Here is a 15825-nt window from a genome sequence, read left to right on the forward strand (position 1 = left end):
TACGGTAAACAGTTTACGTTCGATACGAAGAAATATTTTTGAATCCAGTGATTAGCAAATCCCTTTTTATAGTTCAGTGAACATTTGAAATGCCTGATTTAATACACTATACAGACAACTGTTCGATATTTCTGCTATGGGCCAAAAAGATAGGCTATATAGAACCATTTGTGGTGTGTAGCGTAGAATCATGAGATCACGAGCTAGTTCTTCCATCGATATAACTTCCAGGCTATTTACACGTTCTTTACTACCAGAATTCCAGTGCGCGCATTCTTTCGTCTGGCCAGCACCTGGGGTCTGGTGCATGCTCCTTTGGAAATTTCCCACAACGGGGGCCGGGGGGGGGGGGGGGGGGGTGTCGACCGCATACAATCCGTTCGTGTTTTTCCCCTTATTTTTTCCCTTTGCTGGTAATGAACATTTAGTTTTAACTTAACGAAGGTGAGATGTATGTATTTTTCCATCATTCATGGGAAGAGAAGAAGAGTGAAAGAGTGAAAGAGGGAGAAATGAAATCAGACGGAGGACACGTAGCTCAACAAGCTGTCTTTTACACCAGCATCGGTAATTATCATTACCATCACTCAGATCATTTGGCCTTTTTCGTATCAAAATTAAGGAACACGACCACCATCATCACTCGAGATAAAACCTAAGCAAACTAATCACAAAGTACCAACAACCTCTCAGACAACAACACAAACACTACAAAATATCACACCGCACACCGAAGAGGCTGGGATCGAACTTCCTTCGAAATATATACACTACAGCAAATTGGAGAAATCGCCGTTACGAAAATGCATGTGCAGTCAACGAGACACCTGAAAGAATTTTTACATACCGGTACTTCGAAACAAAGGGAACGAATAGAGTGACATTAAACGAAAGAAATCGTACCAAACGAGGTATGAGAAACAGCGGAAATAAAACAATGAGTAGGCACTCGCCGAAGTTCGCAGCACCGAACACCACGCGAAAATTATACAAAGTCAACACGTGGCAACTCGCTATGACGAGATCTTTGAGACAGACATATTTTGTTCTTTGAAATCTTTATCAGTAGACAATAAACAACACAAAACAGAAAATGAATTCGTTGGGACCGGATAAATTAGTTTGTTATATCGGGTATTATTTTGTTATATCAGGATCTCCTATGCCTATATCGAGTTTCCACGGTACACTGGAAACAAAGTTCGAACGCTTTTTCACATGCACAAAATACATGCAAGAACAATTATCGCAGGAGCAAATGTGTCATCATCCAGTTCATTCCCAAAATTGATTTTTTTTTTTCAGTCACAAATTATCTTAAATTGTTGTGAAAATCGTCCCGAAACGGGAGAGTGCCACAGAACTTCTTTTAGAGTTCTGTGGAGAGTGCCCGTCACCTTCTTCTGAGGGAATTGCTAGTAAGCCCGACCAGACGCAGTGCAATTTTATGCAGCGACAGGGCTGGGTAGTTAGTGAATGAGTTGCCTCCTAATCCGTCTTTTGTTCGCACGAGGCATGGCGTGGACATTCTGTTTTGAAATCGGCAAGCCTTAATACCATTGTCTTTGATCAAAGTTACTCTGTACAATGTACTTGAAAGTCTGTGGTGTAGGGGTCATTGAGACACCTTCCTTGCAAGACACAGTGCGATGCGTGAAAAAAAAAGAAAAAAAAAGATTAGTGCTTGTTCGTTGATTTTCTATGCCACCACGCCAATGTGCTGAATACGCATTGTATCACGTTACGTGCACCATCTTGTTGATGAACCCTATGAATTTGTTTATCAAATCGTTGCTGACCGTAAAAGAGAGGTGGAGATTGTAAGTCACGAACTGCCAGCCGCATGACAGAAATGTACCAAGCAAGCAAACAAGCAAGCACCAGTGAATGCCGTTTACAAACGCAAAAACTTGAACTCGTGTTCATAGCAAAATCGACTGAAATCGTGTTTAGACTAAGTAAGAAGGTATAAGGGCCTACTCGTACATTAATATTGCAGAGATCAGTTACATGATTTCTAACAGAAAAAAAAAAAAACTCGCCTTTTAAAATGCAAGGTAAAACTCGCTCCACATCACAATAGGGCAACGAATAAGTTCAGATTGTCTTTATTCACTTACTGTTGTCATATCACTACCCTGATTCAATTTTGGCTAGTCCGCAAAAAAAAAAAAAAAAAAAAAAAAATGACTAAACAAACATTACGACATATTAGTATGCCTTAGTAATAGTATCGTCCAGCTTGTGTACCAGCAGCACGATTATAAAGATTCTCGACTACGTGTACCGAGCTACTGTACGCGATGTACATGTCTGTTGATTTATAGATCAGCAGTTGCGATCTTAACAAATTAATTTGTAGAGGGAGAAAAAGTGAAGAAACTCGCATCTGAACCTTCACCCCTCTGAATAATATCTTTCAATGCAAAAATTTGTTAGGTATATTCAGTTATTGTTTACTATAAAACATAGTCATGTGTTATTTTTCAGGCTTTTTCATGTTATTTATTGGATTCTAAACATCTTAACTATTCCAGTTTCTTTTCCCCTGACTGATATCACAAAGTCTGCCATAACGATGTTCGCTAAACAGTTTACGTTCCATTCGAAGAAATCATGTCTTTTAAACGAGGAAAAAACAAAAACAAAACAAAAAACAAAAACGAACGAATGTTGATAGCCAAATAACTTCACAGTTCGTACGTGAAGTTCCTTCAAACTTTCCAAAGTTATACGTAGTTTTGAGCGTGAAATTGTCAGGATTTTGCTGTCTAACCGGGTAGTGGCTGCATCACATACTCGTAGTGAATTTGTCTGGGCATAATATGAGGTCTTTCGTATATTTCTGTGAGTAATAAATCCCTTCCTATACAATTTGTAGTTCAGTAAACATTTAAAATACTCAATTAAGTACACAATAATAAACTGTTCGATATTTCTACTAACGGTCAAAAGAAAGGCTATAATTAGAATCATGATCTTTGCGATGACAACTCATGAGCTATAGTTCTTCGATTGATATTTCCAGGCTATGTACACGCGGTTTATTCCAGTGCGCGCATTCTTTCGTCTGGCACCTTGGGTCTGGCACCTGGTTTTGTGGAAATTTTCCACAAGGAGGGGAGAAGGGTGGGGTGTCAAGTTTCTCGTAATGCCAGAGACTGCATACACAATCTCTTTGCTTCAGCTACGGTTGTGTTTTTCCCCTTTGCTGGCAATGAACGTCTAGATTTAACTTTACGAAGGTTGCTAGCACGTGGTTCTTTTTGTTATGAGGTGTATGTATTTTTTCCCCATCATTCATGGGCCGGAAGCTGTCTTTTACACTCGCATTAGTAATAACTTATCATCACCATCACTCGGATCACTCAGCCTTTTTCTATAAACATTAAGAAACATGACCAACATCATCATCAATCAAAGATTATTCCTCCCGTCTATATTTCTTTTCTGAATTATCCTCCACTGCTCGCTTTAATGATTAACAGAAAATCGTAACTGTTCGTTACTTTGAGCGTTTGCAATTTCCGAAGTCTCGTTATTCGAAAAAAAATAAAAGCAACAACAAAATTGTGTTGCTGTTTTGAAGATTCGTCAATTCAAAAACGAAGGAAGGTTTGGTTTTCTAAATGCTGTTAATCCGAAAACAAAACAATTTTTTGACCACGTTATTCGTTTTTAGATTAACGAACCGTATTTCCCATTTTCAGATTAACGAACCTTCGGAATGTCACAAAATGTTCGGATTAACAAACCCTAGTACATTTTCAGATTACTATAGTAACAAACATGGAATTTGCGTTTTTCGGATACGGAAGAACGAACCATCGGAATATAAGTACACCTAGTATCATCATACCTGACTCTTTTTGGAATAATAACCACCACGCAAAGAAATTAACAATGTCAAACTGAGAAACTGATTTCTTGCCTCAAAATTTTCCCTGATGCCGTCTATATATTTCTTTTCTGAATTACCCTTCCCCCTCCACTGCTCGACTAAAAAAACAAACAAACAAACAAAACAAAACACAAAGTTACAGTTCGTTACTTAAAGTTCGTTATTCCGAAGGCTAAGATTCGGAAGAACGAACCAACGGAATAAGTATATATGACTCTTTCCAGAATACAAACATCACGCAAAAAAAATTAACGATATCAAACTGAGAATTTCACTGACTTGTATTTCTTGCCTCAAGATTTTCACTCCCTTTTATATTTATTTTCTGAATTACCTCCCCCCCCCCCCATCCCCTAATCGACTGAAAAAAAAAGAAAAACAAACATAGTTACAGTCATTCCGAAGGCTCGTAAATCCCAAATTGACGAAGGGGGAAAAAAGTATCGTTTTTTGAAGAATCGTCCACTCGAAAACGAAACGGGGGTCGATACTCTCAACGTTGTTAAACTCCAAAGATGAATGAATAAATAAATAGATAAATAGATAGATAGATAGATAGATACATAAATAAATAAACAAATAAATAAATTTTCGCGTCGGATTAAGAGTTTTCAGAGTAAAGCACCTTCGGAATAATCCCACACACTGTTAGTTAGGTAAAAGTTGATGCCTATTTAGGTGGTCAAAACTTACGTTTGAAATGAGAAAGTGGGAGCATTTGCAGACATTTAAAACATTTAAAACAACGTTTTAGCACTATAAAAAGAGCCGAAAGTTACCGTTATTCATTTCCGATTGTAAGAGCAATCATGCAACATTCACTAGTAATTTAGCACCTTACGGAGCCGAATATTACCGTTAATCATTTTCAAATATAAAAGCAAACTACCGACATTCATTTTAGCATCTTTAGGGAGCTGAATGTTATCCTTATTCATTTCCGAACGTGAAAGCAAACATCCGCTATCTATTTTAGCATCTAACTGAGCCGATTGATACCGTTAATCATTTCCAAATGTAAAAGTAACAATCTCTTATCATTTTAGCATCGTACGGAGCAGAATATTACTGGTATTCATTTCCAAATTTAAAAGCAAACATCCGACATTTATTTCATTATCATACGGAGCCGAATGTTATTTGCTGCTGTCCACTTCCGAAAGTGAAATGAATCATCTGACAATATTGTTTTAGCATCGTACGGAGCCGAATAGTAGGGCCTACTGTTGTTCATTTTTAACGTCAAGGCAGATATCAGACATTTACTTTCCCATCAAACGCAGCTGAATGTTACTGTTATTCATTTCGAAATGTAAAAGCAAATATCCAACACTTATTTTAGCATCGTATGGAGCAGAATGTTACTTCTATTCACTTCCGAACGTAAAAGCAATCATCTGACTTTTATTTCAGCATCTTCCGGAGCCGAATGTCATTGCTATTTACTTTCGAAAGTAAAAGCAAACATCCGACATTCATTTGATCATAGTACGGAATTGAATATTATTGTTATTCACTTCCGAACGTCAAAGGGATCATTCGACATTTATTTTAGCATCTTCCGGAGCTGAATGTTATTGATATTTACTTTCGAACATTAAAGCAAACATCCGGCATTTATTTCACCATCACACGAAGTTGAATATTATTGGTATTCATTTCCAAACGTCAAAGGGATCATTCAATATTTACTTTAGCATCTTCCAGAGCTGAATGTTATCATCGCTAATTTACTTTCGAACGTTAAAGTAAACATCCGGCATTTATAGCATCTTCCGGTGCTGAATGTTATTGCTATTTACTATCAAACATAAAAGCAAACATCAGACATTTATTTTATCATCGTACGGAGTTGAATATATAATTGTTATTCATTTCCGAACGTCAAAGCAAACATCAAACATCAATTTTAATGAATCAATGTTACTGTTATTCATTTCGAAATTTAAAAAGCAGACATCCGACAATTATTTTAGCATCGTATGGAGCAGAATATTACTGCTATTCGCTTCCGAACGTAAAAGCAATCATGTGATAGTTATTTTAGCATCTTCTGGAGCCGAATGTTGATATTTACTTTCGAAAGTAAAAGCGAACATGCGGCGTTTATTTTATCATCGTACGGAGTTGAATATTATTGTTAGTCATTTCCGAAAGTCAAAGCAAACATTCGACATTTATTTCTTTATCTATTATCTTCCGGAGCCAAATGTTATCCTTACGCATTTCCGATCGCAAAATCAAATATCTGACATCAATTTTAGCACCGTATGGAGCTGAATCTTACCGTTATTCATTTCCAAAAGTATAAACAAACATCCGACGTTTATTTTAGTATCATACGAATATTACCATTATTCATTTCCAAAAATTAAAACGAAACATCTGACATTAATTTTAGCATCTCGCGGAGCCGATTGTTACCGCTGTTCATTTCCAAAAGTAAAGGCAAACATCTGACTTTTTCCTACGGGAGAAATGGGACGACTTCGTAATACACTATTCAGTTCTTGAGTCACTTGACAGATAAAAACAAGATCTCACCTCATGCATGCAAAATTTTACATGTATGGAGCTGCCTAATTAAGGCATACATTCGCGTATGAGTGTAGACCTACATGTGTTTTCATAAACCCTCTTCGATCGCTATTTAAAGTGTTCCCCGTTCAGTGAGATCACACCCCATAATTACGTTTTCTTTTCACCGTCTTATAGCCAAACGAAACGCAAATCAACTCATAACCAATGTTGAGACAAAGGAAAGCGTCGGGACACGTCGCTCATCGTCGGGCTATCACGAGCATCATTTGTAATCAGGAGAGGTGCGTCTAGACACGTCGCTCGCTATTCAATTTGAGCACTGGCCGTGACCATTCAGAAATCTCGCTACATCTCAAGCGCCATGTCCCGAAACGTCGGCACTATTACTTGCGTGATCGGAGGTCACGCAACATAGAAATAATCAACAGCTTCTTTTGAGGGTGTCGGCAAGTGTCAGCAAGCGTCGGCAAGCGTCGCGGTGTCATGAAAATGATGGCGCGTGATGCTTTGACCGACGCTTAGCGACGGAGTAAAAACATACTGGGACGCACTTCATTGTTCTCGCAATAAGTCCCCGTCGCTGAGTGTCGCTCTCCGTCGCTCGCAGTCCCTACTTTACCAGGTGCGCCTTAAAGCGTAATCAGGCTACAATAAATCATTATCAGCCATTGAAAGTAAAAATATTTATTTCTATACGAATTAATTGCAAAAACACAATTTACACTGCATTTGTACATAAAATCACGTTTTTGAGCAATTTTGGGGTGGACAAATTTTTTTCAAAGGGGCGTGGCTTCAAAACGACGGTATGCCGGGGAGCGACAAATTTGGTCTCAAAAATTGCGCGATACTTGAAAGAATAATATTGTTTTACCCCCAATTCATAAGGGTGGGATTTCACGGAGCACGCGAACGATTTGCGAAGGACGCGAATGGCAAATCCAGCATTCGTATTTTGGTCTGCAAAAGTTCGCCAAACGAACGTGAGGGTTCGGAAGCGTCGTCAATTGTTCGCGAACGTCATTTTTACTTCGGCGAGAATTTCAAAAAAGTTTGAAATTTTCTGCGAACCTTTTCCGCACACTTGGTCGTGATTTGCTCGTGAATTGTTCTCGAAAGTGTCTTTAAAGCCTCGTCATATGCGCAAGACCTTCGCAAGACATGCGCGATGTTCGCAAAATGTTCGTGAAACCCCAAACAGACTCCGAAACTTTGGAGAATGTCTCGCGTATGTTACGTGAAATCTGCGAAGTTTTTCCGATCATTTTACGACGTAATCGCAAACTGTTCGCGTACCTTTTGAGACATTCTCGCGAACGCTTAGCGCACGTTTTGGGGATGTATAACCTATACGTTTTCTACAAATAAAAATCGTAGCATACACCTAAACATCAAACAATTGTTAACAACTATAGTAACAAAAGAAATTAAAGACTAGCAAAGAGAAAGAAATGTTTGATATACAAAAAAAATCGCAGAATACACTTAGAATTAATCTAAAGTATGTAAAATTTCATTTGAAGTATGGAGATTATGTGTTGGAGGAACTGCAAAAAAAAAAGTCAAAAGTGTAATGCTTTACTAGTGGAGATACGTCCTAGGGAAAAAAATGTAGGCAAGCACACGATAGAGAGATGAGAGAAAAAGAAAGGAGAAATAGAGGAAAGAAAAGAAGTCAACTCAAGACAGCTTCCACCTCTCCTTGGGTACATTTTCTCCCATGATTATTGAAAATTTTTCGTTGTTCGCATTTCCGTCGCGTGTTCTTCGTGTACGTAACATGCTGTACTTCAGCAATGATACACACGACATTCGCACATACGTCGGGGAAACTTCGCACAAATTGCGCAAGAATAGTTTTCGGCTTCATTGTCGGAAAACATTCGGAGAAAAACTCTTCCGAATGTTGGATTTTGTCATTCGCGTCCTTCGCAAATCGTTCGCGTGCTCCATGAAATCCCACCCTAAGGAATACAAGTCATGAAGTATGATACAGAATACAGTGCACAGTTGTATATAAAATTGAAAATATAATGAGAGAAGTAATGCATAATTTGCAAGATTGACCAAGAAACAAATGCAGCTATGGAAAAGAGTGGTCTAGTGAAAAGCGAAGCTTGTCAGATGTTGGTCACTTGATAATCATTGATATGTAAATAACATATAAAATCTGAAATTTTTCAATGTACAGCTAGAGGATGTGCTAATAAACTGAATTTAATAAAAGCAGATTGTAGGCCTAAGTAGGGATTGTAGTACTTGAAAAATTTTATTAAAAAGTAAGAGGAAATACTAGTGAAAATGAGATATCAGTGTTTAATACTGCACATACACTATTCAGTGAGAGGCTGGCTACTGGTAACAAGTGGCCCTATATCACTGAACATCATGTGTGTTTCAAAATTGGGTTAGTGTTTAAAAAAGGTTCATCAAAGTGGGAAGGGGAGGTTGTTGGTCCAATATTGAATCAATTTTCATTCACTGTCCACCGCTAGACTTACTTTCACAAATCACAAATAGCACAGACCTGCCGGAGTAGAACTGCCCGTCAGTGAATATGCATATCGTAGCAGACACTCATAGGTACAATGTGTGCTCAGACTGCAGTGAAAATTCTTCATCTGCGGGTGTACTCACTCTAGAGATTAGTGGTAAAGCTGTACACAGTTTGTTACAGGGGTTCCTGAATATATCACGAGTTGGGCCAGTCTTCCCACTGCATTGTATCCCATCCCTACTAGGTTTCTATAAAAGGTGGATTGTTTTCCCAATCAGCTTGAAGAGAGGTCTGTCTCCTGTAATCCACTAGCAGACTGTAAAAGTGGACATATTTGCAGGGTGGAAATTTTTGTGCATTTTGTGCAGCCAGAAGCTAGCCCGCAAAATGATAGCATGTGAATATTTTTGAATGCCATATGTTCCAGTAGTTAATGTCCTGATTCTGCAGAATTGAAAACATGCAAAATTCATCTTACCTGGCTGAGAGTAAAAAATTACTGTAGCAAAAATATCCACTTTTACAATTACTCTCGCAAAAATATCCACTTTTACAATAGTATTTTTTTCTGTGTGTTGAAATTCTTCAAAATCATGTCTGCTTTAGATTACATTTTGTGTAACTGTTTGAATTCGAAAGATGTCATGCAAATACGGCTATTAATCTTACAACAAAACTGTTTTCCTTTCCTGTTTCTGTTTGATGTTTGCAGAGAGAAATGATCCAGAAGATCTGTGTATGAATGTTGTCCAACTCACCGACCTTTGACCTTCTATCCTGATTCTGGAGATGTGCAGCAAACTTCATTATCCATCTTGTTTCTTTGTCTTATTTTGTTATCGCATGGATAACCCATCCAATGGAGTTCAGTCGAGTACCTCACATATTTCATGTTTATCTGAGCACCATATGCAGTCTGCGACAAGGAAGAATGGATTTTTTTTTTTATACCTCCGATCTGATGGTTGATGGAGGTCAAAGGTTAAACATCAAACAATCACCAAAAGAAAAAAAAAAATGTAAAAGCTGTTTGCGGTGGACCAGGGTCAACCCTGCCCAGACTGGTTTTGCACGTTTAATGTTGGTTTATGTTGGGCTGCAAAATTTGTTCTCGTCTGTTGAGAATTCCGTTCCCATGTCATCCTCATTCATCTCCCATTGTTTTCATCAACGCTCTGATCATCACCTTCTTCGTGCCAGCTGTCATCGGCCTGGTTGCGATTCTTTCCGCTGTTACCACTACGCCGAATGAGTGCAACAAAGCAGCTACTCGCAACTCTAGCAGGCAAATAGAACTCTATGGCCGGAATTTACAAAGGTGGTACAAATGAAACCATGGTTTAAACCATGGACAAAAGCCATGGAGCGCCAAGTGTCGCACGGAATATTTGGTTACGAAATTGGTCATTTCGTTGACACGATGACCGTTTCATTAACAAAATTATCGTTTCGTGGACAAAATGTTCATTTAGTTAGAAAATTTTGTCATTTCGTTTATACAAAATGATCATTTCATCGACGAAATGACTGATTTCGTAACGAAATATTCTATGCGACACTTGGCGCTCCATGGTTTTTGTCCATGGTTTAAACCATGGTTTCATTTGTACCACCTTCGTGGATTCGGGCCATTGTTTATCACTTCATGTCATTCTCTTCACATGAATATACAATGTACAGCCTAAATGTTATTTTATTATAACTGCATACATGTACTTTTCAAGCCATAGCATCTACCATTTTGTGAATAATTTTATTTTTATAATACTGTAAAACCAGAAACATTTTGCATCATGAAACTTTTGCAAATTTGAGCCGACAGCCTTTTTTTTTTTTTTCAGCACAAAACTTTCTTGAAAATGTAGACAAGATTTTTTTTCTGCATTTTGTGTACTTTTGTGAACCTTAGCTCCTTCAAATTTTGCGAAAGTTTCATGCACGTGAAAAAGTTCAGGTTTTACAGTATAGAATGTCTCCATTGTGCAAATTCCACATTTCGCCAAGATCAGAATGTCTGGTCCTGTAGTGATTATTACTTTAAAATATGATTTTGTTTTGTTTTGTTTTGTTTTTTATGTTGGAGCATAGGAGTAGGGCACAGTTATTCATTTGCTATTACCATGACAATGTGGACTTTAAGAGAATGTTCACTTTTCTCTTTTCGTGCTCCCAGTGGACAAACTTTTGTAGTTGTTATTTCTCTGTATGTCATTATTCCTGGATGTCAACATTATCAACAGATGGTTTGTTTGTGCAAGTATTTGACCAGTGCGCATTTCGTCTAAGCCGAGCAGACAATCTCCGAAGTATTGAACGTTACAGTTTGTAGACCATATTATACTTGCCATTTCTTCAGTCGTCAGTCTAAACTGTATCGCGCTTACGTATTTATCAGACAAATGAGATTCCAGTCAGTTGCAAAATCTCGTCCAAAAGTGTAGTTAGTGTTCATTTAAAAATATTTTACGTGACGTAATGCAGAAACAGGGATATATTTTGTATAGTTAACTTAGAACTGAAAGTCAGCTCATTGATAATTAAAACTTATCTCATTTTCCCATAAAGTTGGGGGAATATTGATGAGGATTATCATCTTACCATAAAAATGACACCTCTGAATTTGTTTGCATATTTCATGTTCTAGAAAGATTAAATAGAACTGATTCAAGTGATAAAATTTGCACAAAATCAGAGAGAAATGTGATAAAATGTGTTCCAAAGTGAGCAAGAAACGGCAGTTTAAATCTCGATGTGTTGTCAATGTAAATCTCCTCCAATGTGTTAAAAGTGTACCAATCTTTAGGCTCTCTGCTGTTCTGCAACCAAAGCAAAAACAAAACAAAAAAACGATTATACGGAAAGTGAATGGGCTCAAATAAATGATATTGAATAGTTTGCTTTACCTTTGTATGAAACACTAATAATGTATAGTGAATGTTATACAACACCTGAAAAGATTCTAGCTCTCTAATTGGTTGATCGCTCATCATGTGACATATGCAGTTACGAAATGTACCACTGCACGCTGTGGCTGGTGCAGTTTTTTTGATCAAAAATGAATATTGCACAGCTGACAGCTCAATTTACATGGACATCCGTGTCAGGCTTTTGGTCAAGTGGTAGGTTTTGCACTATTGCATGCCTGTGATGTCACAATACTGTAAAAGTGGATATTTTATCAAGGTGACTAATTTTTTGCGCTCGGCCCGGAAAGAAGAGTTTCACATGTTTTTAATTTCACAGAATCATGACAGTGAGTGCAGGAACATATGGCATGCTAACATATTCTCCTGCTTACATTTTCACGCTAGTTTCTGGTTGCGTGAAATGGGCGAAAATTTCTACACTGCGAAAATTTCCACTTTTACAGTGTATGTGACCGTGCACCTCAAAACGAACATAAAGTCGCACACACTGATTTTGCGTGAGGACTGAAAATAAGTGAAATGGGTCAACCTAGCCGAACTTTACTTTTTCGTATTTTCTGAAAGAGCGGGTCTTCTTTTACATTATGCTAAAATTTGGTATCGTAAAACAGGCAGGAAAGTGTGTTTTTTTAGCAGTTTATCTCGAACATTTTTGGTAGAATAGTGTGATTAGGTGTGTCTTCAGAATCTCTTTTTCATTTCTGAAAAACCTCGTCCACACTCTTCACTTTCAACTCTAATAACTTTTGAAAGGATAGTGCTACTGCTTTGAAAGTTGGCATTGATTATGGACAGAATGTATTAATGAGGCATGCTTAATTTCAGCCTAATCCAATAATCCCTTCATTGTTGTTACTCTGGGGGTGTACTTCCTGCTTTTTGTCCCATTCATGGCACAGCCAGCATGGTTTGGAAAAGATTAAGCGCTTGAATAGACACTGTACTTCAGAGCCTCTTTTCTCAGTTCACACTTTTCCTGAGTTTGTGCTTTCTTTCCAATATTTATAGGAGAGTCGATTTGATTTGAGTTATACATAATTCAGAATATGGTCTTAACTAAAAATTCATGTCTGGCGACTTTGTTTATTTTGAGGTGCAGGGTCACATATGTTATACATTTGCTACCCTAGATAAGGGAGACCATATCATATTATTATTGCAAATCGCACATATCATACAGTAGTGTCACTCTTTCCGATACCCAGGAGGTGTTATGACAGAGTAGGTCAGGTCTGAGGTCAAAGGTCAAGATGCCTGGCAACTTCCTGCTCCGCAGTGACATCTTTGTCATCGCTCTAGAAAAAAAGAAAGTGTTTATTTAATATCTCAATGCCATCCCTAGATAATTATGCTTTGTAAATTGTATGACGACATTGTTCCTTGAGTTACAAGGAAATTGTACCTGTAATGTGTTTGATACTTGTTCGTGCTATGTATTTTTATTTATATTGTTATTTCGGTGGATACATGTGTCTATCCATCCGTATATTATATATGTAATATCATGTTCGTTACTCCAAAGAAGCTTGTTTACACTTCTTTGCTTCTGAATGTTGGACAAAACATTCATTTGAACCATGAATTGTAACGTTAATGATAGCATTAATTTCCCTTCTAAGCGTGGAATATGAATGACAAACTGAAACAAAGAAAGAACGAACGTGAGCAGATTTTTTTTCTGCACTTGTAAGATGTGAAAAGAAAGTCTGCATTATGATTTTTTGGGGGGGCATCAAAATTGCTTTCATGTAAATGCCTCACAGAAGAAAAGAGAGGAATATAATTGGTGATCATTACAGACGCCTATCATCATTAAGGATTACAAAAATCTAATTTGACACTTTTGAAGGAATGGTGTGACTTTAATCATTCATTGACAAACATAATATCCAGACTAACAGGTACCTTATTCTCTCATTAGTCCAGAGTTATTTTCATTGTGTATTCAGAGCCTATATCTCACCAGAAACATTCTGTTTCGAGCAGCGTCGATTAAATTTGTTCTTAGAGGTTGCTTGGGCATACATGTTGATGAATGCTTGAATACAAGGGTGACGAATATTAACTCTTGTGTGCTTTATGTGCTAATTGGCATGTAAGACCTCACACTATTGTACACACACTGTCCAAAGTCCATGGCACAGAAATGGTTAAAGTTCATGTGCCCCTTTTGTAACCCTAAAAAGTAGTTTGCTTTCATAAGCTGGTATATTGTAGAGACCATGTAATTCAAACCTTTCCTCAGAAAATTAAAGCTGGAAATTTCTTTATTATGGAAAGGGGAGTAAAACCATGGATTTCAAGTGAATTTATTTGGACCCCCCCCCCCAAAAAAAAAAAAAAAGAAAAAGAAAAAAAAAGAAGAAGAATATATAACCGTTATTCTTGATAGAAAAGAGGAGCATGTTCCAGAGTGACATAGGGTTAGTTTTTCATTTCTAAAATAAAAAACAAACCTCAAGTGTATTAGTACCTTAAGATTTTGTTCATGATGTTGGAAGACATTATTTTGCAACCTTGCAGAATTTCATGATGTTTGCAAAAGGGAGATACGACTTTCAAAGCAGATTAAGCAAGATTTGGAAAGTTGATGTGTGCTAGCAAGATTCCTCACCAATACCGATATTGAGAAGAAATAGGTGGGTGATTTTATTCAATAATATGGGGATTACCTTATGATTTTACAGCAAGTTTTCTATTACCCTTCCTTGCATAAAACTGTATGAAGATTTCTTTCATACGCCCAAATGAGAAGAGGTACATTAATGTCTATCCCAATTTCAGCTCGTGCGGTGATTGTTCTGTTGTACGGGTATTCAGAAGCTTGTACACAGACCTTTTTTTTTCTCTCTCATTTGTTTGTAGTAATAGTCTTTGATTATGAAGTCAAAACTGCAATGAAATCTGCTGATTAAGAATGGCTGTATATCTCCTGTGTCAAGCACAGATTTTATTTCTTCAATCTGTGGCTAGAATATACTCTGACTTTTCATTTTAGCCCAAAATTGTTTAAGAATGTCAATAATGGATTGCAAATACTAATTTCTTCATGTTGTTTGGTCTTCAAGGATACCATAGGCAAGCATTCAGTGTGTGTTGTGTGATGTTCATATGAAGGATATGTAGACAAACTATTTTGAATACATATTGGCAATAAGGTATACTGTGGTACACATGAGAATGGCCCAGTTTGAAGGTGTGATTTTCTATAAGAGAAGACTTGCAATTTGTTAAAGTCAAGATGATTTATGTTTCAGCTTTTTGATCATGATTTTTTGTTTTTTTTATCTCTGCATCATTGAGTTTTAGGCTAATTTATGTGTGTGTGTCTCTGTACTTTTTTTTTTCAGATGTACCGCTTGAGATATATTTTGATTCTTTAATTAAAGATCAACTCACGAAAAGAAGCATTCGAATAGCTTCCAAATCTCTTACTCTATAAGCTGTTATTTTTCGAGGATTTAATATTTATGAATTTCGCAAATTACTGTTGGACCGCAAAAATATCTCTAACTGACAAAAATTATTGCACTTATGACAGCGACGAAGTCAGAATCGTGGAAACAACATCTCGCAAAAATGTCTGTGACCTCATCATTCGCGAAAATATCTGTATGCGAAAATAACAGCTTAACACAGTATTTTTTATCATATGCTCGAAATTATTGAAGTGTAGCACTGAAAAATAATGTGGATTTTTCAAGTTGATCAAGTGCTCCTTGTGGAAGAAGATTGCCACCTTGGTTATAAAAGTGACTCCTCTAGTTCTAATATCTTGGCTGTCAGATCCTGATTGTGGAATAATAAAAGGTTTTAATGGATAGCTCTTTCAGAATTCATCGTAAATTTCAATTTATTCATTTATTTTTTAATTATGTGACCTGTTACTATGTGTGTAGTGATGTTTCTTTACTTGAAATTTTTTACTCCAAAACTTCTAACCATGTCACTGCATTAGA

At 37.1% G+C, this 15825-nt stretch overlaps 1 protein-coding gene across 1 annotated transcript in view; it reads left to right on the forward strand.

Annotated features, from left to right (window-relative positions):
- The window catches only part of LOC139736579 (MOB kinase activator 3B-like), a 34405-nt gene extending 24154 nt beyond the window's left edge, over nt 1–10251 (forward strand). Inside the window, exon 7 of the mRNA XM_071647325.1 lies at nt 9652–10251. Coding sequence (XP_071503426.1) covers nt 9652–9681 — 30 coding nt within the window. The 3' untranslated portion in view covers nt 9682–10251. The remainder of the gene's footprint in view (nt 1–9651) is intronic.
- Nucleotides 10252–15825: the final 5574 nt, after the last annotated feature.

The sequence above is a fragment of the Diadema antillarum genome, unplaced genomic scaffold, assembly GCF_040938485.1.
Source record: "Diadema antillarum isolate AM-2024a unplaced genomic scaffold, OU_Dant_1.0 seq00000656_RagTag, whole genome shotgun sequence".
Taxonomy (NCBI): Eukaryota; Metazoa; Echinodermata; class Echinoidea; order Diadematoida; family Diadematidae; genus Diadema; species Diadema antillarum.